This window comes from Xyrauchen texanus, chromosome 45 (genome assembly GCF_025860055.1).
Source record: "Xyrauchen texanus isolate HMW12.3.18 chromosome 45, RBS_HiC_50CHRs, whole genome shotgun sequence".
Lineage (NCBI taxonomy): Eukaryota > Metazoa > Chordata > Actinopteri > Cypriniformes > Catostomidae > Xyrauchen > Xyrauchen texanus.
This window is the reverse complement of record NC_068320.1, coordinates 11911135-11938007: the sequence shown is the minus strand read 5'-3', so window position 1 is coordinate 11938007 and position 26873 is coordinate 11911135. Positions and strand designations below refer to the sequence as shown.

Below are 26873 nucleotides of genomic sequence, written 5' to 3'. Positions count from 1 at the left end.
AGCTCGAGTGTTAGAGTCAATAAGCGCGCCCACGAATCCGTCGCGGCGCCCTTCTCTGGCAGCTCTGTCACACGACCAGCCTTGTGTAGAAAATGTGCCCACAATCCAGTGTTCACCTCTACACACAAGCATTACACTTCCCGTGTCCGATCAGAGCCCACTCTCATAAAGCGGACACAGCCCGCTCGAGTGTTAGAGTCAATAAGCGCGCTCACGAATACGTCGTGGCGCCCATTCTCTGCCCGCTCTGTCACACGGCCAGCAAACACTTCTCTGTATGTAAGTCCCGTGCCCGTGACTATGCTCGCGCATCACTTAACGGATGTGACTCTTTCCCCATTCACCTCAATCGGGAAGTCACTCACAGAACAGCCTGTCCCTGCTGTCTGCGAGCAGTCATGCATAAGCACAGTAAGCGGCTCACACATTCTGTTCAGCTGCGCTGTGTCGCGGCAATCAGAGCGATTTGGCCATTCACCCTCTAGCGTTACGCTTCAAAGCGTGGGAAGCTATCCCAGGATATCCAAATGGGTGTTAAGCACAATAAAACAGGGCTATTTGCTACAGTTCGATCGCCGCCCTCCCGCTTCAGAGCGCGGCTCGAAACTATTGTGAACACGGAAGCAGCCTGCATGCTTCGTTCAGAAATAACAAACCTTCTGTGCAAAAGGGCCATAGAGAAGTGCGCCTTAGCTGAGCGAGTCGGGGTTTTACAGCTGTTATTTTCTTGTTCCCAAGAAAGACGGCGGCCTCAGACCAATATTAGATCTCAGGGTTGTGAACAAGGTGCTTGCAAAAGACCGTTCAAAATGCTTACAATCAGGAAACTCCTCGCGCATACGCGCCAGGGGACTGTTTTATCTCTCTCGATCTGAAATATGCCTATTTTCAGATTCAGATAAATCCCGTCACAGGCCATTCTTGAGATTTGCCTTCGACGGCCAGGTTTATCAATACACCGTCCTTCCGTTCGGCCTGTCTTTAGCACCCGTACTTTCACGAAGTGCATGGATCGCGGCTTCGCACCCCTCGGAGTCAGGGCTTGCGAATTCTGAACTATTTGGACGACTGGCTGATTATGGCACAGTCACATACGGAGCTTCTGTCTCACAGAACAGTTCTCCTCAGCCATCTGAACAGTTTGGGTCTTGCAGTCAATTGGACCAAGAGCTCACTACAGCCCAGTCAGGCAATTTCCTTCCTTGGAATAGAACTAGACTCTGTGGCAATGGCGGCTCGCTTATCTACACAGCTGCGCCGTGTTCAGCGACTAGCAGCGTCCTTTCAGATGAACAGCCTCACGCCTCTGAAAAAATTTCAGAGAGTGCTAGGTTACATGGCCTCAGCCGCAGCAGTACTTCAGCTGGGTTTACTGCGCATCGCCCGCTTCAGCATTGGCTAAACACCCGGCGTCTCGCCGGGCTTGGGCCACAGGCCGCCAGCCGATCAAGGTGACTCAGACCTGTACGCCAAAAGTCATCTCGACAGGCAGCGTCCAACACGGGTTGGGCGCGGTCTCGCGAGGGCTCTCCAGTTTTTTGGCCTATGGTCAGTTCAGGAAAAGCTCCTTCACATAAATTGTCTGGAAATGATAGCGGTCGAGTGCGGCGCATGCGCTCTCCCGGTCATTCAGGGTCACCGCGTCCTGGTCCGTTCGGACAACAGATCTGTGGTATCCTACCTAAACCGTCAGGGCGGTGTCAGATCCAGGAACCTCTTCCATCTGACGAAACGCATACTGAGTTGGTCCCAGTGCCACCTGCGCTCGCTGAGGGCGACGCGCGTGCCAGGCCACCTGAGCGGCGGCCCAGACAGACTGTCCAGAGACAATATTCCCCAGGGGAATGGTACCTGCACGCTGAAACAGTCCAGAAGTTATGGCGCATATTCGGCAGAGCAGAGATAGACCTCTTTGCGTCAGAAGAGAACTCTCACTGCCCAATATTTTTCTCGAGCGAGGGCAGCTGGCCCAGGACTGGCCCAACCGCCGCGCTTTACGCCTTCCCTCCGTCTCGCTATTGCCACAGGTAATGCAGAGGATCAGGAAGCGCATCACTCGGCGCTCCTCATAGCCCGCGTTGGGAGAATCAGACATGGTTCCGGAGCTTACGCAGCTGTCACTGACAGCGCCGTGGCCCATCCCAGTGAGAGCAGATCTCCTCTCTCAAGCTCGCGACGCGATCTGGCATCCTCACCCAGAGCTGAGGCTGCAGCGTGGGTGATCAGCGACTACCCATCGCTCTGCCAGAAGGGGTAATAAACACCATCATACGCGCTAGAGCCCCTTCCACGAGAAGACTCTATGCGTCAAAATGGTCTGTGTTTTCAAAATGGTGCACCGACAGAGACCTGGACCCACGGACATGTGGGGTGTACGTCGCTGCTCATGTTTTTACAAAGAGCTGCTGGATAAGGGCAGATCCCCATCCACGCTCAAAGTGTATGTGGCGGCCGTCGCGCGTTACGCTGAACCCTGCACGGCCAGTCACTGGGAAAAACGAGCTGGTCATCCGGCTTCCTCAGGGGAGCTAGAAGGATGAACCCCGCGCCCCCATCGGTTCCTATCTGGGATCTTTCTATAGTTCTCGAAACTATGAAAGCCCCCTTTCGAACCGCTTCAATCCGTGGATTTGAAATACCTTTCACTCAAAGCCGTTTTCTGACTGCCCTGTCATCAGTCAAGCGTGTGGGAGACCTTCACGCGCTGTCTGTCAGCGCTGCGTGTCTTGAGTTTGGACCAAGTGACTCCAAGGTCATTTTAAAGCCTAGACACGGCTATGTTCCCAAGGTGATCGGTACTCCTTTCAGAGCACAGGTCATTTCCCTATCGGCGCTGCCAGCATCCGATAGCTGACGCGACGCCAATCTCCTTTGCCCAGTCAGAGCACTGAGATTGTATACTGCGGCGCTCCGCCTCTTTCAGGCGCTCTGAACTGCTTTTCGTTTAGTTCGGGGCGCACCAAAGGTCTCGCCGCCTCGAAACAGACACTATCTAGATGGATAGTGGGCGCTATTGCTGCTGCATACGGCGTCAAAAGACCTGCCATGCCCGTTGGGCATTAGGGCTCACTCCACTAGAGGCATGGCCTCATCGTGAGCATGGTCCAGCGGGATTTCCATTCACGACATATGTGTGGCAGCGGGCTGGGCTTCCCCTCCACCTTTGTCAGATTTTACAATCTGGAAGTGCCCGCCCTGCAGGCAAAACTACTAGCGGTTTAATACGCTACAGCTCCCCTGGTGAGCTGCACTGATGGGACTCATTCCACACAGACCGGCACCGCCGCTCTGTCGTTCCCTTCCCACAATGTGCTTATGTATTACACACACACTGGCCCGCACTCTTGCCGGCCAAATATTATTTCCCCACTCCAAGGGCTCCCCGGGTCCCCCACCCCGGGGCTCATGCAGTGGATGCTTGGCGCGCAATGCGTTGACAATGGGTTCCGTAGCGTAAGCTAGCTTACGCATATCTGAGAGAACCTCTCGTAAGAGAACGAATCGGTTACCTAACGTAACCTCGGTTCTCTCTAGGCGAGGAGCAGTATTGCGTAGCCGACGTGCTTCAGCGCCACGGCGACTTCGCTTCATTCAATGAAAATCAGGGTTCCAGCCTACGAACTACGCTTATATGCACTCTAGCCACGCCCATTTTGGCGGGCTTTGATGCAGTAAGCGCGCGGACGCCTCTCATTGGACGCAAGTTCGCCCAAGTTCGTCTATAGGCTGCAGCAGTTGCCGCAGAGCAACCAATGAGCTCGCTAGCTAGCCCGCTCAAGGTCTGCAGTTGCTGCACTCGTTCCCTCGTCTAGAGAGAACCGAGGTTACGTTAGGTAACCGATTCGTTTCACTGTACCCTCTAATTAAATATGGCTGGAATGCAGCTTACAAATGCAATTACAGTCTGACTAGAAGATCCTTATACAAGTTCAGACCAATTAAGACCAGTGTAAACCAGTTCACTTGAAGCCTTTATCTGAACCAGAGTAAACAAGGAATTTGTCATGTTTCCCCCTTTAGGCCCAAAACAAATGCTACCTTCACACAGTCAGTGTTCGGGATTAGCAAACTAACTTACTTACAAGTGTGAGTCCCGAAATGTTGTGTTCATACTACAGCTTGAATACTAGTTATATGCACGAATAACTGAGGTCAAGCCTGTATTCAAATACCTGTCACCTGTAGTGACAGGGACTAAAGCAAATATAAAATATGTCCAAACGAGGCATGAATTCATGTTGAATATTAATTAACCAACAGCATCTTTGAATGTTTTTTTAAGTGTACAGTGCATCATTGGGGTCTTGCCCAAATGGCTGTGAGGCCTGAAAATATATGGGTGCCGATTCAGCTATAGAATGCATTTTGTCCCTCTCCTTCCAAACCAAACTGTGTGTGAATGATTCAGCACTCAAAAACAGGACTGACAAACGTATTATGCTGCTGTGCGAACGTTGCCATAACCTACACAAGTACATGAATGCAAATGCTTCTAGCTACAGTACATAAGCAGGATTTCACATGTTGATGCATTCCAAATGTTTACGAACAAGTATGCTTTGTATTATATGTGTTGCTGCACAGGGCACTACAAAGGTCATTAACTACAGTTTTGTCTTCATCTCCAATTAATTCCCTCTTTCAGGGTCATGGCGTTGCAACAGATTGAAGACAATCTTACCGAGTAAGATAATTAAAGTTCTATCAGTAAAACTTGCAGACTTGAGTGAAATTTAAGATTCTGTTTATTTGATGAATATAAAACAGAAAAGTAATGTCTTTTTTTGGCGTAGGCCCCGTCTGGCGGTCTAAAGAAGTTGTACTCGGGACCATCATGTCCTGCCGGAGATAGGAGGCAGGGGCGAGGAACCTACCCCCATGCAGGACGGGACTCAACCTGTGGTGGCGGGGTGGTGGAGGTTACAGTGTTAGCACACTGAAACAGCAATGTGATATTGTGAGCAGATTTATAAAGTAATGGCTTACATGTGATTGGCTAGGAATTAGCCAGCTAATGGTGCGATAATATACACCTGCTATTCTCTCCACTAGAACTATGCTGTGCTATGACATTTTAAAGTACACAATAGACGTACTCTACGCAAGTACATGAATGCAGACACTTCTAGCTAATTCAAGCTCTATTTCGTGCTTTCCATTCCAAAATGTCTCAGACCACAATTAATAACACAATGCAACTATGCGTTGCAATATCAATTGTCCGCTTCTGCAGTGAGTTTCCTCTTTCAAGCCATCTACCGTTATGGTGATAGAGAATACTGCTAAGTGAGTACGTTTAAGTCAATATATTTTTAGCAACTTACCCGAGTAGTAACACATCCAGTTTAATGGCACAGACTTTTGAACATAACAATCACCCCTTAAGAAAGAAGGCTTGTTATGCCACAATAATGCGAGAATGCACATACAGTTTGGGACAGTGCACTTGCAATGTCACGGCCAATCATAAACATCTGTGATTGCGTACTTGTACTAGTTTGATCACTTCTTTCAGAGGCAAGCAAATAGAGGTCCTAAGGACCAGTAAGAACAATTCAGGAAATTACAAAGCAACTGCCACAAAGTCCCAAGGACAACCTGTCAGTCAATTACAAGTTTGGACACTAAAATATTTTAATTAAACCCTGAAACGCTTAAATAATGATAATCTAAAGAGTTAACTTTTTGTCAAAAACCAAGGCTGTGCCTCCAGCTTCATAATGACAAACAGTGACAACAGAATGAGCAATGACATTGTTGTTTTTCTTTCATAAATCCCCTCCTATTTTACCTCCCCTCAAGACTACAGGACAGATGCTGCTTATCAGCCAGAAAGAGGCAGTATGCCTGAACATAAACACACACTGACTCTCGAATCAGAGGAAGAGAGGAGCATATAAAAGGCAAAGAAGGGCAGGAGAGGAGATCCAATAGTGTGATAAAAGTGCTTGAAGGAGCTGAAGGGTGGGAGTCAGTTATGTAGCCACAGGCGCCATTATCAAGTAAAAAATTGACCTTGACAAGATTTTACATTAAAGTAAAATTTATGGCCGGCACGGGAAGGGAAAATACAAATTAAGACAGAAGATGAGAGCGAAAACACATATGAAGTAATCCACACTATCAGAAGCAAACTTTGAATGCACATCAAAAGCTGGAGATGCACTGGTGAAATATCAGCCGTGAAGTGAAGGCACAGTCAGCATTTATGCCAGAGGCTTTGAGAGAGTGTGCTTATTGGTAAGCTGCGGAAGTGCTGAGTGGTCCTGGTTATGTAACATTGTGCAAACGTTATCAAGGTTTATGCAATCTCGGATCACTGATGTTATAGTCTGCTGAAGTGAGAGATCTCTATATTTTAGATAATTTAATCACAAACCACAAAAACTAAAAATATAAACAAATTAAATCAATGTGCGGCACCTCATCTAAAGAGTGAATGAATGTGAGTTAATAAAAAGAGTTTTTTTGGCCTAAACATGAAACTCAAACTCCTCTGTCAATTAACCTAAAATGAGTCTAAATTAACTCAAACTGCTCAACACAAAAGAGGGATTTTAAGCTGTTTTGAGACATACATGACAAACTCTGATAATTCGCAACTGCATAAAGACATATTATTCCAAATTTATAGTTACAAGAGCTCTGGTGACTATCACAAGCATTCATCCTCAGACAGGGTTTACAAGTAGCACGTTGGCGTTTATTTTTTCTCTCAGTTGTTATATGGATATATATCCTTATAACAACTGGAACTAAAATGCCACATTCCCTAACTCTTTAGAATAAAAAATAAGGTTAAATGTGTAATTTCTGCACCACTAGAGTCACCAACATAACTAAAAAAACAAAGACATTTTCAAAAATATCTGCCAAATGTCAGACAAACTATCCCTCCAAAAACTCTCAACTTTAGTTGAGCCAATGCTGTGTCAAGTTGGAAAAGAAGGGTTTTCTGGGGAAATTAACCTACAAATGGCTTATAGCTGTCAATGTATATTACTGTAAGCTGGAACATTATTTTATTATAGAAATATTACACATAATCTATAAGCTAATCATGGAGAAAATCTTTAAATCAAACTGATTCCTCAGAGAAAGCACACATTTTAAATTGCAATTACCATGTATGTACCTGTCGTTGGTAAGACAGAGGAAAAAATATGCTCTAGTTTAATGCAATTCACTCTTAGGTCCAGAAAGGGTCTTATATAAACCTTTTAGCTACAGGGCATGTAGCTATGCTTGTGCAGCGTAAGAGTTCGTGTGCGCACGCATGTGAGAGATACGAGGTGACGCAGGCCCTGTCGTCAGCAGCTCCAGGGATGAGTGGAATTTACTCTGCTTTACTCCCTCACTTACTCTCTTTTTTCCCCTCTTTCTTTCCTCATTTACACGTTCCCTTTTCCTGTCTGATGTTCTGTCTGTTCCTCAGTAAAAGGTTGAAAAAGGGAGGGAACACACACTGCCTGCTTTCACCAAAGAGAGAGAGGCGAGACTCCAAGCTGGGTTGACCTGAATATCACCTTCAGGTGGGGGTGGAGAAAATGCAAAACAAGCAGAAAGAGGTGGAGACAAAAGTCTTCAAAAACACTCTAAGGTTGTTATTTTTTGTTTTGATTACTATTAGTTCTATAAGTTGATTAAAATGTTCAATTGTGATTAATCGCATCATTTTTTGTAGTTAATTATGATTTATCGCAAATTTTAATAATGTTGAAATTTGACATCATATATACTTCTAAGGAAACATGTAACAATATAATGCTTTAATAACATTCTAATAAATCTAGAAATGCACTAATAGTACCAATTCAAGGAACATTAAACATTTCCCAAAGTTAGAGTGAGAGTTTGACTAATTGAAAGAACTAGTTTCTCCATGGGTTGCATATGCATTGCAATGGGCACTAAATCTCTTAAACACACATCCTCCACTATATTAATCTGCTGATAGACAGTGGCTCTCCACTTTCCTTCAGCAATCTTGAACCTGCGTTCATGATTCGCATCAGAGCGTCAATGCCAGTGTCAAGTGTCACTTTGTACTCCACATGAAAAGCGCTTGAAACAAAAATATCTTACACTGCGTTGGGGTGATAGTTAAGACTTGATGTGCTTCTGTGCTAATTAAATGCATCTTAGATAGGCTGAAAATAACTTGATTTCTATCACAAGGTTCTCATCTGGGCAAATAGCACTAAGAGGTCCTTTCTGCATTTTATCACTGACAGGGAAGTGATGTTGTGTGTGATGTGAATTGTGCGCCAGTGAAATGACCGGGGCAGACACATTACAAATGCTTTATTAATGGTAAGTGCATTAATCGAAATGAAGAAAATGTATTATTTCTGACAGCCCTATATATAATTTTTTTTTCCAATTAGCACTTTCAATTTAGTAAACTTTTTGCTAGTTTTCACTGTATGAGTTAGTATGAGTAGTTTCCATAGTTTTCTAGTTTAAGCTTAGTTTTTCTGAATATTTAGTTTTATACAGCAATAGTTTATTGCCTGATATTATTTAAATATTTATTAAATAAATATAAGAAACTGAGGACGACAAGCTCTGGGATTCTGCAGGAATTTCCCGCTGCAGGGATCCCCTTTAGACACACATGATAATGTATCACATCAAACGTGTCTTAAGCGTGTGTGGGCCAAGAGCTCATCGGTTGCATCATATAATATTTAAACTATGTAATATCTTCACACTGCAGACGAAATGCATCCTATATTTCTACCATGCTGAGGGAAGCCCATTTCCCAAGATACACTAGCGAGAGAGAAAAAGAGGAGAGGGGAAAAAAAAAGATGCAGAATGCCATTCGGGGCTGGTGCATGAAGGACACTGATGTGGCCCAAAGCAAGAGCATCTCGATTTTAAAACAAGCTCTTCTTAAAACACTATATTATACAGAGACCATCCAAAAGCAGTCTAGACTTGCTGAATAGCTCAATGCATGTTATTGTTGGATGTGATTGATCCCAGTACACCTTACTGACTGATGCATGAAAAAATGAATATTATGTATATCTACTACAAAGTAATAGCATGTTATAATATAGTAATAACATGTACACTACCATTTAGGGTCACTTACTCATTCTTTATTTATTTATTTTGTACACATTTTATAGTAAAGTTATAAAAACTATGGAATAACTTAAATGGAACTATGGGAATTATGTTGTGACAAAAATAAAAAAATATATATAATACATTTTTATATTTTAGCATCTTCAAAGTAGTCACTTTTTGCCTACATTTTTCAGAAATGTACTCTTGGCATTTTCCAAACTAACTTCTTGAGGTATCACCCTGGGATGCTTTTTGAACAGTATTGAAGGAGTTCCCATCTATATGCTGGGCACTTATTGGCTGCTTTTCTTAATTATTCAGTCCAATTTCAAAAACCTTGTTTTTTTAATAACATTTTAGTTTTGTAATTAAATAGATTAATATGGTGGCACAATTATATTTTTGTCTACAAAACTAATTTCAAACATTTAAGCATACGCCTTCATACCAAAAGGTTTTTAAGATCATGAGAAACATTTCAGGCAAGTGATCCTAAACTTTTTAAAGGTAGTGTATGCAGGAGCTTCATGGTGCTTGATGATGCTTGCTAAGTACAAAGTATGACTAATATACATTAAAAGTACATTCTAAGAGAGGACTTGCTTAAAGAATGACACTTGCTTGGCCACATATTTGTTCATTTAAAACTCTGATATGGTCTTCTTTCCCACCTTAATAATTTTAATGAAATATTACTCCCACTTGAGGAGGATTTTTTCCCACTGGTTAGTGAAGATCAAAATATGCGTGGCTTTGTATTTCGGCATGGCTGGAATGCAATAAATAAATAAAACACACTTGATTTTTTTTTTTTAAATATGGTCTTTAACACCCTCATTGTTGTATGTTTTTGAGAACACAGGTCAACTCTGGCCAGAGCGAGGAGTGACCGCTGTGTAGACTTGGGCATTCAATGTATTCCCTGCATACAACAGACAGGCACCTCTGGGAAATACCATCCTGCACTGCAACACAAAAACACATATAAGAAAGTTCACAACCCACAGTTTAAGGGGATATGTTCTAGAGCTTTCCATCATATTCCCCAGGACCCCTTTACCTTTCTCCACAAACTAGCACTGCTCCCCCCACTTCAACACCAGTGAAGCTGTGCTGCTTCACAGATCTGCAATGTTGTAAACCACGTCGGTTAGACATCAGCTAAACCCAGCATTAGCATATTTTTTTACCGGCACACACAAGATTAGACACACTTAGCTAGGTCCACAAACCTCCCTGTTTACTTTGGAAAAAGGGAATTGAGTGAAAGAGAGAGAGCCAAGCTCAAGCTTAAAAATAATTTTTACCCTACATTCTCAGCAGGCAGACATCTATAAATCAACAATTCAGATGTGAATATAAGAGGGGCTACTGATTGTGAAGGAAACTTTGACTGCAGAATACACACTCGCACACTTACGCAAGCATGGCAAAGCGATTGAAGACAGTCTTTCTATTGAGAATCCATATTTTCAAAGACTGCCACAGTTTATCTTGACGTGCCTTTTCTGGGTGGATATCATTTCTTATGCATTAGATTAGTAGACTCTTATTACCTCTGCCTGTATGCCAGTGCACCTTTCCCTCTCTCTCGCTTGCTCTTGTCAAGAAAAGGCTGTAGGCATATTTTTCGTTTAAATCTAACAGATCTTAATGGTGCCATTAGAATATATCAGGCCCTATTATGTACCAGTGTATAAAGCCCCTGTGACATATTATGGCAAAAACAGCCTTGTGGCTTCTGCATTGTGGCTGTGTCGATAGTTCATATCCGACTGATGATGTTGCTGAGATGACCTTTTGCTGACCTTGGTCCACATTACAGAACATTTTTAGAAGATTTTAGAATTAAATTTATATCAGCCAGCAAGTATTGTGTATAATCATTGGGCAGGACGGTATAAAAGATATAAATTGGTATAAAAGTTGAGATCCGTGTTTGATAACAGCTAATGACTAGGTACATGCACACAGACGGTTACTATATAAATTAAGACGGATGTTATAAACGTGATCAAGCGCTAAGGCTGAGCGATTAAACATATTTTATTTTCAATTACAATTTTGGCTTCAAATAATATGGAAGCGGTTTATGAAAATTAGCTAAGAAACTGGAATTTCTCAGTGCGGTCAGCACCGCTTCTATGAGTTGCATGAAGTGACCGGGGAAGAGATTGAATATTCTCTGGGATGATACACACACTGGCGCGGAGGTGCCAGTCCCTCACACGCATTGCTGCAGCTAGATTATAACATGATTGCTCGCGACGAAGTAAATCATAATGTATGTGTAACATTCACGATGTGTATCTTATCATGAAGGAAATCAATGATAAGCAGCTCTATTAAGAAGAGAAACTTCGTTTTTTGTGAGCTAAAAATGTATCAAAGTGAAAATAAAGGTGACCGAGTGTAGTCTAAGCTTATTATACACTGGAACAAAATACGTTTTTGATTTAGTCTTTTTTGGCTTGTTTTAAAAATTATAACTAAAACTCCTTTAAAACAATGTACATTTAATTCAGGAGCTATACTGAGAAGGAAAATAGTTATCGTAGAATGTTGAATACAATATTTAATCAGGGCTACACATTAACGCTTGTCCGGGGCAAGTGAAAGAGTATTAAACTTATAAATGAAAAAATAACCGGCTATATTTATGAAAGGCTAGGCCTGTGTCACTTATTAGAAAGTTAATATTCTTATTCTGCTGTTGAAAGTAACCCAGAGCACATCATTTTATAATTCGCTAGCAATCTAGTACCTAAACGGTCAAATAAATCTTTAAATTCTGCCAAAATGCCTTGATGAGCCTTGTAAACACAGAGAGTGTTGTATAAGCGAATGTAAACAGCGGAGAAAAAAAGGATCTGTATTAAAATGTTGGACTTGTAAGTGTAAATGTAAGCTAATAGACCTGCTGCTGTAGTGTCATTATAATAGTCAAACAACCATAACAAGAAAATGAGAAAACACTCACTGCTCTTGACTGGGTAATTTTAGTAGCTTTAAAAAGTATGAATGTATTATAATCATACTGTAAAGACCAGTAGTAGTTATATGTTGCATTTCATTCTCAATATTTCCTTGAATGCCTGATAGCCTACTGCTGCAAAAAATATTTCAAGTTTAAAAAAAAGCACTGGATTTACTTAATTTATATTTTTGTGCTACACATATACTATATGTGTATATACTATATATAGTCATATCGTGTATTCTTTATTTTCTATTCAATTTTTATTTTATTATATCTCTGTTGTGCACTGAATGCTCCTGTTACCAAGACAAATTCCTTTGCATACCTGGCAATAAAGCTCATTCTGATTCTGAATCGAGCAGCCCTATAAGGCACTGGCGAGCCATCAAAGGCAATTAAACACAAGAATGGGAAATGACTGCAGCCAAAAGAATATATTTATAACTGATCTTAGTTTTTAGTAAAATGTGTGGTCCTTTCCTGATGGGCGAGTTGTGCGTGGATGCCGAGGAGAATAGCGTGAAGCCTCCACATGCGCTACGTCTCCGCGGTAACGCTCTCAACAAGCCACGTGATAAGATCTGCGGATTGACGGTCTCAGACGTGGAGGCAAACTGAGATTTGTCCTCCGCCACCCAGAGTCACTATTCCACCACGAGGACTTAAGAGTGCATTTTGATTTGGGTATTCCATATTGGGGATAAAAGGGGAGAGAAAAAAAAAAAACATTACAATGTCCCCCAAAATTGAATCACATTTATAATTTGCAAGATATGATTTATGCCTTATGTAATCCCATATATAGGCTTTACAGATATAAATTCATAAATACATCATACTGACCTCAGCCATTCACACATGTGCTTTTAAGTCAAGCGTTCTGTGGAGGAGATGATGACTTTTCGGTCACCCGTTCAGTCATGTTGTCATGCAACTTTTTTTGCATTTGCTCATCTTTGCGAGATAAATATACTCACGTTTGCTCCTCGGTTAGAAGACATAGTTCGCTCCCTGTCTTTTTTGTGCTTTCTCGCATGCCGTTTGCTTGCACTAATGTTATAAATGCAGCACTGGCCCAATAGTCAATTGACAGTTCAAGGAACTGGCCCGAATCTTTCTCACACTGGCCCCGGGCCATCGTTGTCCTTATTGTCAAGCCCTGACATAAAAGGCTATCACATTATTTTTTAATCACATGTTATTATTCAGAAAAACAAGTGGTAAGTATTTGGTTTTTATAAAAATGTGCTCTGTCAGTTTTAATAGATTTAACGCACATACAAACACACTGATCTGATAAGTTTCCAAGCCTCTGGTACCGATTCAGATTTTGTTACCACCATAAACGCAGATCCACGTCTGCTGGTTTGCATGACTAAAACAAGAACAGGATTTCAAGAGTAATAATCAAAATACTTAGGTATTATCAAAATACAATCACTGAGCACTTTATTAGGAACACTATGGTCCTGATAAAGTGCCCGACGTGATCTTCTGATGTTGTAGCCCATCTGCCTCAAGGTTCGACATGTTGTGCATTTTCAGATGTTATTCAGCTCACTACAATCATACAGAGTGATTATCTGAGTTAGTGTAGCCTTTCTGAAATTGTGCCACATTCTGATGGTTGATGTGAACATTAAATGAAGCTCCTGTCCCGTATCTGAATGATTTTATATCCTAGCACTTCTGCCACACGATTGGCTGATTAGATAATCGCATGAATAAGTAGGTGTACAGATGCTCCTATAAAGTTCTTAGTGAGTGCATTACACATATTGCTAGTGTTTTAAAAATCATGGATGCTATCACATATTTTTCTCTAATCCAACATATCAAAGACACATCCACAGCTCCTCCAGTGGACTTGGTGAGATATTCAAGGGCACATTATTCACTGTAAACACTGTCTCTCTGTGGCACTATAAAAATGCCTCCATACTGACTAAACAAAAGTGACACAAACAATGGCGCTAGTTGGGGCAGGAATATCTGTTTGTTCGATCAACAGCAGACAGGGGGTGTATTCAAAAACTTTTTTCCTATAATTCTGTTTGGTGGCGCTAGTAGAAACTACATACCTGTGCTATAAATTCCTGAAAAGGCTGGGATCTGAACTTTGCCAAACTGTTTTGCGTTTATGCAGCCAAGCTAATGTGGAAACTAAAATAGTTAATCACATATTTACAGAGCTATTGTAATTCAAGTATTTCATCGTTTAACAGGTGAAGGCTGTACTCACTCTGTGAAGTCTTCACAATAAGAATATGCACTTAAACCTTTTAACTATTGTGTTTCGAGGAAAAACACAGTTTGGCACTTAATAACAGCGGTATTCCCTTTCATTGAACCTTTGATTTGATGATGTAGAATAAGACTATTTAATATGCAGTTAAATAAAAACTCAGGGTTCTGGTCCTGCTCTATTGAGTACTCTATCTCATTAAAAGAAGTGAGTCAGTAATTTTGACATGTGGCACTTTCCTCATACTCACAGAAGTCTGTCAGCTCTCATTTAAGATACGTTTAGAGCGAAACAAGACAATTCTGAAACTCAAACAATGACACTGATCGCTTACAATGCATGGTGAAACCACAGTTATTAATGACAAATGCAATCACAAGACAATTGCTAAGGAAAAGCGATAAAACACTTGTTTGCAATAATACGTCAGACAACGGCCTGCTTCTAGAGAGGTAGCATCATATGCTGGAAGTTCAACTTGATATTCTAGAGAGATTTTCAGAATGGGAGAGGTCACCTAAATCTGCCCCTTTTAAAGTGACTGCACAAAGCTTTTTTAATCTCGGCTGGAACATTCTACTAGATAGAGAGAGGTTTAATGAAGGTCATTAGTTTACAAACAAAAGCCATTACAAGAGTGCTGGAGCAGAAGAGAGCTTCAGACACTCCCCTCCATCCCTTCAGAGTGAATTGTGTTGAGCTCAGCCAATCCATCACAGAGAAAAACAACCAAGGCAAATATCATTAACCATGCACTGGCCCTCAAAAATTATATTATAGACAGTTAAAACAGAGTGGGAGGAGAGCGAGATGGAGTGAGACAATACAAAAGAAAATAGTAAACTAGAACAGATAGAAAATGATGAGAGAGGAAGAAACCCAGATAAGGGCGAAGTGAACTGCTACATCAACCTCCAAATCCCGTTGCATGCGTTATCTAAAAGCTGTCTGCAGTTGGACAATATGATGTGAATGATAGTGGACAGAGAGTCCTGGTTAGCTGTAATCTTTGCTAGAATTAGTTCCTGGAAATTGAAATGAAATTGAAAGTAGTCTGGCCAAACCGCCTCACTCAAGGTCACAAGTGTTTGCCCAAATGACAATGTTTTCTACCTGCCTAGCACTGATTGATTCTGAGCTTGAGAGAAATAATGAAAAAGCTTAGAGTTTGGTCAACAAGGGTGGGTGGAGCATTTATTTCAGAGTGTCAGCTCCCCGTGGAGGATGAAAGCAATGGACTTTGGACACAGTTGGAGCCCAGTGACACAGAATTCAAGGGAAACACTATAATGTAGATGCATTCAATAAACTACCAGAAAAATAAATAATAACACATTAGATTTAAAGCCAGCATGAAATTCACAGTCCATTTTACTACCGTATTATGATCCATTTCCATGTAAAACTGGAAGTTCAACAAGGGGGGAAAAAAAGACATTTAATAAGCAGGGACTATTTTATTGATCAGGAATTGATTGGATTGTAAAAAGTGGAAGTTCCATAGCACAGTTTACAATCCATTGTGGTGGATGGTGGATGAAGCTAATTATTTTTGATTAAAGTGCAATGTGCATTGACGAATTGTGCACAATAATAGACCAGAAGAATGTTTTAAAGGTAAATAGGGTCAATTTTGACTTCATGTTGACATCAGGATTTCCAACACATGTAAAAAATTAAATTCTACTTCTGCTGAACTACCAGAAGCATAAATTGCATGTTTATGTCACATGCAAACATGGCATCTGTCCCATGAATCACCAAGAAATTAGAACACATTTAGGATTCCAGGATTGTTTTAGTTTGACAAAACCCACCAAATCTTACCATTCTGCACAAGTGTTAAGTGTTATCAAGGTATCATTTAAACAGTTACACAGCACAAGAGGATGTTATAACTATATTTTCAATAAAAACACATTTTCACAACACAGATGAAGATGTAAAATCATGATCAATTCTAAAACATTCACACAGCACAAAGGATCACTATTAAATGATGAAGAATGTCATAACATCTCCACACACAAACATTACTGCTGCTAGAACATGCAGGCTTATTAATTTAAACAAATCTGTATTTGAAATATAAAGCTTTAGAATTTATTAAAATTATAAGCTAAATATAATTTAATACTGTTAGACATTAATACAGTGTTGACTAATACAAATTGAGCAATTTAAATATTGAAGAGATTATGCACTAATAAGACTTATTTGTTCTTTCTTTCTAGCAACATGACACACAATAAAGACGTATTTTATGTGCCAATGTGACTTCATTGAACTTCAAGTGAAATGCTGCATGTTCATGTCATCGCTGCTAGAAAATCCATGAAAGAAGGGGTTTGGGTGACAATCATACTTTTCTGATATATCAATATTGGGGAGTGATAAAGCATTTCATATTTTAATGTATTTTTCTACTCAATCTTACTTGCTATTTCATAGACACATTTTAGGTTTACTTTTTCATAGATATTTCATGGACAGTGTGGGAAAATTATCAGGAAACAAAGTGTCTTTAGGTAAAATGCAAGAGTAAGAGATACAGGGGGAGTGACCTTATTGCGTCAGAGATATCACTTTGCCCACGGCTGATTGGACCAGTATCTGTATGAGATCTCTGATCGGGAACACCAGCCCCGGAGCAGGTTAGCCATGTAGCGTATGTTACTGTGGCGATTAACTCCATTGAAACATATCCCACTTTACTGGTATTGCAAAGTTTGCTCAAGTTAAGTTTAAACTTAACTAACTAGCTGCTTAATCCTATTTGTGATATAGGCCACAGGGCACTTTGGGATTTATCAGAAAAGGCCAATGAAATCAGGTCATACTTAACTGTATGGTCTTTGTTCTGCTTTGTGGGTGACTTGTATCCAGCTGAATGCAACATTTTTGACAACGTTATCCTGAAGTTCCCCACTTTTTCTTCTATGTATACGTTGTGTGAGTACCATATGCACTGCCTTTGCAGTGCAGTACACACAGACATCACTAGGATAGTATTGGTCCACTCCAGTGAGTTGGATGAGGGAGGCAGGCTGACCTACATGCAACAGACCCTATATTCCATGTAGACTGGCAAACCCCAAGGCTGCCATCCTGCCCTCACTCGCCCACTTACTGACAAGACCCATCATGCCAAATTGGGCCGCTGGTGCCGATACCAAGCAGACCTCTCAGTATCCCTCAGCCTGGGGCAGGTTGAGTTGGCAAGCTGGGCCTTATCAGCCTGTATAAGATCATTCCAGGGTTCTAACATGTATGGTATTCTGGGTCAGAATCACAGCAAGAGAGTTGCATGGCCCAAATGATGGTGGATGCCAGCCAATGCTCACCCACAACCTCACACTAAGTGGTTTGTAGTGCATGCATATAAACATATATATTACACAAGTTAGCACACATAAGTCATAATTTACAAGGGGATACATGGGCGAGCCTGTAGGTACCATTTATACACACATTTAAATAATGTCTTTGGACACTTGTAGTTTTAAGTTCACGTATACACACAAATGCAACCGGGTCAGAAATCCCTCATTGTGTCCTATTTTGCATCCAAGCATTACCACAAGACATGGGTGTCATTCACAAAGACATTCATATTCGCACTCAAACTGTCACACAAACACAGTGCAGTGTCAAAATGCCAGCCATTAGTTGCCTGGGGTGCAGTGCTGTTTAGCACTGCAGTTCAATTCTAGGACATCTGCTGTTACAAGCATGAGATGTAACCTTTCCACAAGTACCTTTTTAAAGTAACTTTCACCTGCCGGCTAATGGGTGAAAGCCAACATGCCCAAGGTTTGAGAGAGTGATTACAAAGCCATGCTTTAAAAGAACACTGCTTAACAGCCCTCTCTGTAGTGGGGAAAGCTTAAAACGTTGTGTTCCATTCTCTCCAAAAAGGGACATTCTTAGCTACCGATGCATGACAGAGGAGATATATTAATCTTGGAAAGGAGGATAAAAGAGAGACGGAGAAAGTGAGAGAAAGACTGAAAGTTTCCTCATACCATGGGCTTTGCACAGCACAGAGACTCCCTCTACTGCATCCAGGGTCGGCTTAATCCATTTGAAGAGAGCAACAGCATTTGGCAGCACAAACACACACACACAGCCCACCACCCCCCACCCCCCCCCCAGAACCGACCCTTATGATTCCTTGTGGACTAACCACACTGGCCAGTCAGTAGCAAGCACTCACTCACACGATGTTCAGTCAACAGAGAAGTCTCACTGACCAAGTGTGGGGTCAGACCACACAAATCACTACACTTCAGCACATCAATTTGAGCCTGTCAGATGGGGGTGGGGGCATGGAAGAGGGAAAGGAATTAAAGAGAGTCCCAGTGGGGAATATGAAGGACAAAGACAAATCATTAATCACTTTGACTGTGTTTATCTGAGAAATCGGAGCAACTTGCTCTAACTCACAGCAGTTTATTGGCAGACTGCATCCAACTCTGAACTGATCTACAAAATACCAGAACCTTTATCAGAGAGAATAAGACAGATCTTGAGAGAAAGAGAGAGAGAGTGAGGAAAGAGGAGAGAGAGGGAGGGGGCGGACACGGATGAGCTAACGCACTAAAACCAATGCATCAAACCAATGCACTGCTTGGAGTGCGATGCGTCAGCAGTACATTCACATTTTCATTGAAGGACAAAAGGAAGAGCAGTCAAGCCTGTGTCCCGGGTGCCTGCTATCAAATCACAGAACACGGAGAAAAAACATTGAAGCCTGCCACGCACAGCATCAATATGGGGACTAACCCAGGGATGACAAAGTTAAAAATAACGGGTTGAAAGAACAAAGAAAGATGTTGCTGTGGGGAGCCACTTTTCCCTTGCCTAAGCGCTCGTCCACCAGCTTGAGCCGGACAGCTGTGCCACTGACAAAGCTGAGAGCTCCAACTCTGCAGTGAGCTCAGTGTACTGCAGCGCTACACAGAGTGGGGGGAGAAACGCTCGCTCTTTTTTTATCATCCCAGGGAGTGAGAGTGCTCGCTCGAAAGCAGAAGAAAGCGAAGAAGAAAGAGGCAGAGAGAGAACGATCTCTCTCCAGTGAACAAGCTGCCTATGGTCCCACATCCACCATCCCTGGACTGTTGTCATCCAGTTCTTTTGGAAAAATTTAAGGATTATTGGGAAGTGTGCAGAAAAAAAAGATGCAGCCATTGCTATGTGTGAGTGCATGCAAGTATACGGAGATGGAACACAGAGCTACTTAAGGAAAAAAATGCGCTAATGACCGCAGTGTCAGAATTTTCTGCTGGACACGGCACTGACATATCACGCGGACAAAGCGTACCGAGAGAAAAGGGAGACGGACAACATAAAGTGAGTGGAAACCTTGTAGATGAACTTTCATTATTCTATTAACAAAAGAATAGAACATTTGAAAAGACTGGATTTCTCATTCTTGTTCCTTTCTCTTTCCCTCTCTTACACCCCCCTTTACTCTCCCTGCTGTGGTTTAGCATGTGTGAGCAGTCCTCTATGGAGACACAGGCATTTAATGGTGACGTCAAGCCGAGGCATCCATGGAAAAGAATCTGTGTATAGTGCGAGAGAGAGCACTTCTTTAGGAGCCAAACTGGATTGGTACTCTTGCCTAAACCTCTGAGGCCCTGGAGAGCCACAATACTACTCTTTGGATGCCCCTTTGTGGATTTATTAAGGGCCATTTTGTTATTCATCACTTGTTTTCTCACAAATGAAAAAAGAGAAGGCTTTGCTTCTCCTGGGAATATAGGAATTTGAGGGGAAAAAAAACTATTTTGTGATTTCAAAAATTGGACGTGTAAAAACTTTGAGGTAGGTGTCCAGCCTTTCCAACCCTTTTTATCCATAAAATATATCCCCCTTTTTATTTCAAATCATTTTTCCTTGGCTTTTCAATCTTCTTTCTTTACTATAGTACTTGTCACTGAAACGTTTAGCCTCCGGTTCAGTAAATGGAAAAACAATCTAGAGTGTTGTTTAACCCAGGATAGGGCTTCATTAGTCAGAGGTGAACCCCTCCCATTCCACTGCTTAGTACCCCCCTCTCCCCAACCACCATCATCACCCCACGCCCCCCCCAGACGATGCTGAATTATGAATGTGCCACATCATGAGTCTCCTGGGGCGGGTAGCTGTGCGTCGAGCCAGGAAAGCCGCCCTGCTCTGTGTCCTGTTCCTTATGGTTCAAGTGTGTATGGAGGTGGCGGCCGCGGCAGGGCCCCAGGGCTGCCCGACTGATTGCTCCTGCAATAACCAGCTCAGTAAGGTGGTGTGCACCAGGCGTGGGCTTTCTCGTGTGCCACCGGGTATCCCCACCAACACCCGGCACCTAAACCTGATGGAGAACTCCATTGAGTCTGTGCAAGTCGACTCATTTAGAAACCTCCATCATCTAGAGGTGTTGCAATTGGGCCGCAATGCCATTAGACAGATTGAGGTGGGCGCCTTTAGTGGGCTAACCAATCTCAATACACTGGAACTTTTTGATAACAGGCTGACAGTGGTGCCAAGTGGGGCATTTGAGTATTTGTCCAAGCTACGGGAACTGTGGTTAAGAAATAACCCCATTGAAAGCATCCCATCTTATGCATTCAACCGAGTGCCCTCCCTAATGCGACTGGATCTGGGCGAACTGAGAAAACTGGAATATATATCTGATGGAGCCTTTGAAGGTTTAGTCAACCTTAAGTACCTTAACCTGGGGATGTGTAACATTCAAGGGGATATGCCTAACCTGAGCCCTCTGATTGGGCTGGAGGAACTGGAAATCTCAGAGAACCTCTTTCCTGAGATTAAACCAGGCTCATTCAGAGGACTGAATTCGCTCAAAAAGTTATGGATCATGAACTCGCAAATAGGGCTAATTGAGCGAAACGCATTTGATGAACTGTCTTCATTGGTGGAGCTGAACCTGGCCCACAACAACCTAAGTTCTCTGCCTCATGACCTCTTTACTCCATTAAAGTACCTGGTGGAACTTCATCTCCACCACAACCCTTGGAACTGTGGCTGTGACTCACTTTGGTTATCACGCTGGCTACGTGAGTACATACCTACCAACTCGACGTGCTGTGGGCGTTGTCACTCCCCTGCACACATGAGAGGCCGGCAGTTGGTTGAGTTGGACCGGGGTGACACAGGGGCCATGCAGTGCTCAGCTCCTTTTATAGCAGATGCCCCAAGAGACCTGAACATTTCAGCAGAACGTGTGGCAGAGCTGCGATGCCGAACAGCAAACATGTCTGCTGTGCGATGGCTCCTACCAAATGGGACTATTCTGACTCATGCTTCAAACCACCCACGGATAACAGTACTACATGATGGGACTTTAAACTTTTCAAATGTGCTAGCAGGTGACACAGGCATGTATACCTGCATGGTGTCCAATGCAGCTGGAAATTCCAATGCTTCAGCTTATCTAAATGTAAGCGCAGCAGAACTCAACACATCTAACCTCAGCTACTTCACCACAGTCACAGTGGAGGTGCTGAGCCCCACATCTGAAATGCCCAAACCCAAAACCACCACAGCCACACCAGGCACCAGCACCACTACCACAGCCTCACCATCAGTCTTTCAGCCGGTTTTCATCTCAACACCGACAGTCCTTCTCCAGAGCACCGTCATTCCACCAAGCCGCCCATCTGTTATACCTGGATCAAAAGTGACAACAGGAAAGCCGCCCAACCCAGCCAGTACCAGTCTGGATGAGGTGATGAAGACAACAAAGATAATCATTGGTTGTTTTGTAGCAGTCACCCTGCTAGCTGCAATTATGCTTATAGTATTTTATAAACTGCGAAAACGGCATCAACAGAGGAGCACAGTGGCTGCAGCCAGAACTGTGGAAATTATTCCAGTAGAAGAAGAATTGCCACCACCAGCTTCTGCTGCCAATATGGCAATGGAGGGGGCACTCACTCTACCAAAAATAAGGGATCATAACAGTATTTACCAACTGGACTACAACACCCATAAATCTGACTACAACTACAAACCAAAACCAGAATACAGCACCTACAAACCCAAGCAAACTTTCAGTATCCACAAACCTAAGTCAGACTACAACACCTACAAACCTAAAGCGGATTATATATACCAACCAACTCTGGAATACAGCTCTCACAAAATGATGGACTATTCACACAAGTCATTGCCGGATTACCATTTAAACAAAAAACCTGAGCAGAGCCCCTACAAACCAGGATATAATACTCACAAACCTGACTACAAATCTCATACTCCAAAACCAGACTTCAGCCCATACAAACCAGACTACGGTGTTCTAAAATCCAAAACTGACTACAGTATGCCTAAACTCAAAACCGATTACAGCCCCTTCAAGACAGACTGTAGCCTTTTCAAAACAGACTACAGTGCATTCAAGGCAGAGTACAGCCCCCTCAAAGCAGAATATGTCAGCTGCAAAATGGAATTCAGCCCTCACAAGTCCAAAATGGATTACAGTCCTCACAAGGTGGGCTACAGCCCACATAAACTCGACTACAGTACCATGAAGCCCAAATACAACACATACAAGCCACCAGGCCATGGAGCCAAATGGACAGAAAGCAACAGCATTGGAAATTCTCTGCCTCGAACCTTGCCAAGTGCTACTCCTGAGGCTCTTGTCATAAAAACTCACACCAAGGAGAAAGTACAAGAGACTCAGATCTAATTCCACCCCGCACCCTGAAAAATCACAACCTCGCCAAATCACACCTCTATCTCCCTTCAAAGCCCTCCCTGCCCCTGTTCAGAAAACATGCAATAGAATGCACAAAGAGAAAAAAAGACAGGAACTACCTTTTTGTACAGTGTGCAAATTCTAAAGACTGATTATTGTTGTACATGCTTATAAATAAATATATATGGAAAAAACTTAAACTACCATGGGTGGTAATAGAGAAGCAGATTATATATATATATATATATATATATATATATATATATATATATATATATATATAAAACTAAAAATTGAAACTATTTTCTAACTTATAACTCCTATTTAAAAAGACAAGTTGTTTTAAGATGCTGTACTGAATTTAAGAAATGAGGGTAGTCTTGTTTAAAAAGGGCATTCTGTGTAATTTCTAAACAATACTACAGAGAATGCAGTGGAAATGCTAAAAAAAATTTATACTGAGAAGTCTTTCTTTAAAAAACAAAAGAAAAAGGTCAAAGTTGATCTTTACAGGTTTATCTTGTGAAAGCACCATGAATTTGTACTGTGCCAAATGTTACAAATGCAATAAAAGGATTTTTGGAAGAAAAAAAACAGAAAAAGCAGCATTTAGATTTTTTTCCCCACTCTCCCTCTCTTGATGTACTGTTGCGATCAGCCAAATGCTTTAGACACTGCAGTAGGACTCACTGCAGTTCTCCTTTAACCCCTAGAGTGCTAGGTGCCGCTCAAGTTTAAATGGCTGGACAGAGGCTGTTTTTTTCTTTTTACCCTTTTCCTTTTCTTTTGTATGCTTTCCAGTGCTGCAGAGGCTTGACTGAGCTTATCAATATTGCTGAATTGGAATTTTACATCACAGGATATGGCTAATTCAGAAATGACATATTTCAATGCCTTTTTACTCCAGGTTTGCTAGCCCGTCAGGTAAACAGATGGTTGTGGGGTTGTTGCACACTTCTGTTTAGACAGTTGCTGCCAGCAGATGGTTTCAAAATATATTAAAAGGGACCTGAGAGTGATCTGAGAGGTCTGCACAGAAAAGAGGCTGCCTTTGCTTTCACAGCTTGCTTTTTGGATGATCTGGTATAAAAGGAGTGGTTAAGCAGTCTGAAAAACATTTGGAGTGAAGCTTTTTCCAATTCAATGACTGCTTACATTTGATGAAAGATACATGCGGAAAAAACTTGCATACAAAAATTGAGAGGTTTCAATGATCAAATGCAAATCTTACATTTGCTTTTTATTGCATTCCTTGCCATTTTCTTATGCAAGTTTATGAGCCAAATACTTTTGACACTGATGACATCACCGGCAAAGAGCGGTCATAAATCAAGCATCTTCTGTATGCTCATAAGGGGTGCATCAGGACGTATAGTGCACAGATTCGTAAGATTCAACTGAGACACGTGTGGGTTATTGTGCCCCTCTCTCAGAAAGGTTTGTTTGAGTGTCATCAGCAAGGGCCGTAAAGGGCTAATTGAAATGCAAGAAAATAAAGAAACAATGAATGTAAGAAAAAATTAGGCCACAAATTAATGGCATATTAGAGGGTAATAAAATGTAATACATGTTTGCATTGCCAGGCATATTGGCTGAGTGGATGCAGGCTGTCTGGGAGATTAACGCTGATTACACGATAATTGATCCAGCTCACACAGACAAACACCCTCAACATAAAGTTGGGACATCTGGCCACAGCAACACCCGGTCACACAGCACGCACAGACACACACACGACAAAATGATCCTGGCTTTAGGCTGTGCAGTGCCCCAGTTACGACCAGTGTTGCACTGTTTGTATCTGTGCTTTTAAAAACAGAAATTGTCAGTGGAAAATGTATTTGTCATATCAGTGGTTCTGGCTGTCTGTCAAAGAGGGGTACAGGGTACATCTGCAAAAAGGGACTTCATTTAGTGGTAGTTAAGGGAAAATGTGGGTAACTGTATGGGTTAACAAAACATGTATACAGACTGCATCACACACACACACGAACACAACTCATTTAGGCATTTAATACATATATAACATGAAATACATTCAACATGAAGTCAACAGATCAACATGAAAAGCCGCCAACACGACAAACAAATGCAAACATGTAGGCACAATGGCCATAGATTGTCACTTAAACTGATTTTAAAGATGTAGTTTCTTATTTTCTTTATTTTCTTTATTAAATGACAATACAATCAGAAATCAGAACAGTCAGGTGGAACAGTCTGTTTACTGAATGTAAATAATTTTCTCACTGAAGCTATGTATGGGCATACACTTTCTATAGCAGGCCCCAAGGGAAAAATGCACACATATAAGTACACAGGACAAAGTTACTTAATGGATTGCATCCCAAATCAGTCTGTTAGCATTGTTTATGTTCATACGGTACTCCTGTTATTTTGCTGATCATTACATGACTGGGAAGCAAAGAGATTTGTCTGTCATCCCTGATCCCTCCACCATTCTGTATTTGTGTGTGTATTTGTGTGTGTGTTTGTGTGTGTGTGTGTGTGGCAGGCCTCCAACTGAAGAGAGAGAGACCAAGTCAAAGTTAAACTGCCGTCACTCATCGCTGTTTAGGACAAAGTTACTTTTATCGTGTGTTGCGGCGTTGCATCGCGTCTGGTTAGAACAAGGTATAAAAAAACTGATTTAGATATAAGTCACTGCCAGCCTTAAGATAGTGTGAGTTCTTTTATTCAGGTAGAAATACACATCATAACATATTTCACAGTTTATAACCCTTGCTCCGGTGTGTCTTCACAAACAATGCCGCTGTTGCCGCAATAACTTTAAAAACTGCAATTATAGCCAGTGAGATGCTATATGCCCGCAAATGTCTAAGCTATAATTGCGAGTCTCGCTTTAATGGAGCATTGCATAGGATTGAAGTGAGTTCTTGAACAGGCAACATATAAAGAGCCGAAAGAGAGAGAAGGAAGAGAGCACATTCCATCGAAGGGTTTGAGGACCCGTCATGCTCTTCAACCCAATGGAGAGAGAAAGAGAGCCGCATTTTCTTACGTAAGCTGCAGAAATCATACAGCCGCACAATCATAATAAAATTTTTGCACGAACACAGATGGTTGTCTGTGTATGTGTATTGTGTGTGCTTCAGTTGGTATTAAGAAATGATATATTAAAAAAGGAAAAGTCTAAAGCAATGTCTGTAAAATACTGAAAACAAATGAAACCAGAGAAAGTTGTTTAAACAAGAACAAGATTTAGACAGGAAAGGACTCGATAGAGACAGAATGTGCAGCAGTATGAGTGAGAGAGAGATTTCAGAGTGAAAGCATGAAGCACGACTGCCAACTAGAGCTGAATAGAGCAAGGTCACAGTAGGGTTGTCACGATACCACAATCATATCTTATGAAACTTGACCAGCTAAAGTATCACGATAGCCACACGATAGTGAGTTAATTCATAACAGTTTGTCATAGAAAAGGTGGTTCTTAGAAAGTCCTCTTGTTGGTCCGCAAAATTGATGAATGAACAGGGAGCAGGCTCAAATGGACTAACTCATTACGTGATACATTTAGTTTGATGTAAAACAATTCTAATAAAACATTTCCACCCCATCAAAACAGCCAGTCTTTAAACTTTTATTCCATTATTTATGTGATTATTTGAAAGTTGGTAACAAAAAAATGTTGAAAAGACTGTTTTGAGCAGCTGTTTCATTATTATAACCGCTTCAGCACCGGTCTCCTTGTAAACAGCAGCGAAAATGCATATTACACACACACACAGGTTTGATCGCACGGTTCAGGACGTGATATAATCAGAAGTGTGAACTTAACAAAGTTACCACCACCTTGCATTTGTAATTGAAAAAAATAAAAATAAATAAATGATTGCAAC

General features: G+C 41.8%; 1 protein-coding gene and 1 pseudogene across 1 annotated transcript; one reads left to right on the top strand and one right to left on the bottom strand.

Moving 5' to 3' along the window:
- Window positions 1-26873, bottom strand: part of LOC127637764 (staphylococcal nuclease domain-containing protein 1-like) — a 265638-nt pseudogene that overhangs the window by 130433 nt on the left and 108332 nt on the right.
- On the top strand, window positions 18949-23303 carry LOC127637763 (leucine-rich repeat-containing protein 4-like). The gene is made up of 2 exons (XM_052119017.1): window positions 18949-19658; window positions 19799-23303. Exon 2 carries the CDS (start codon window positions 20422-20424, stop codon window positions 22999-23001), a length of 2580 nt encoding a protein of 859 aa, XP_051974977.1. The 5' UTR covers window positions 18949-19658; window positions 19799-20421; the 3' UTR covers window positions 23002-23303.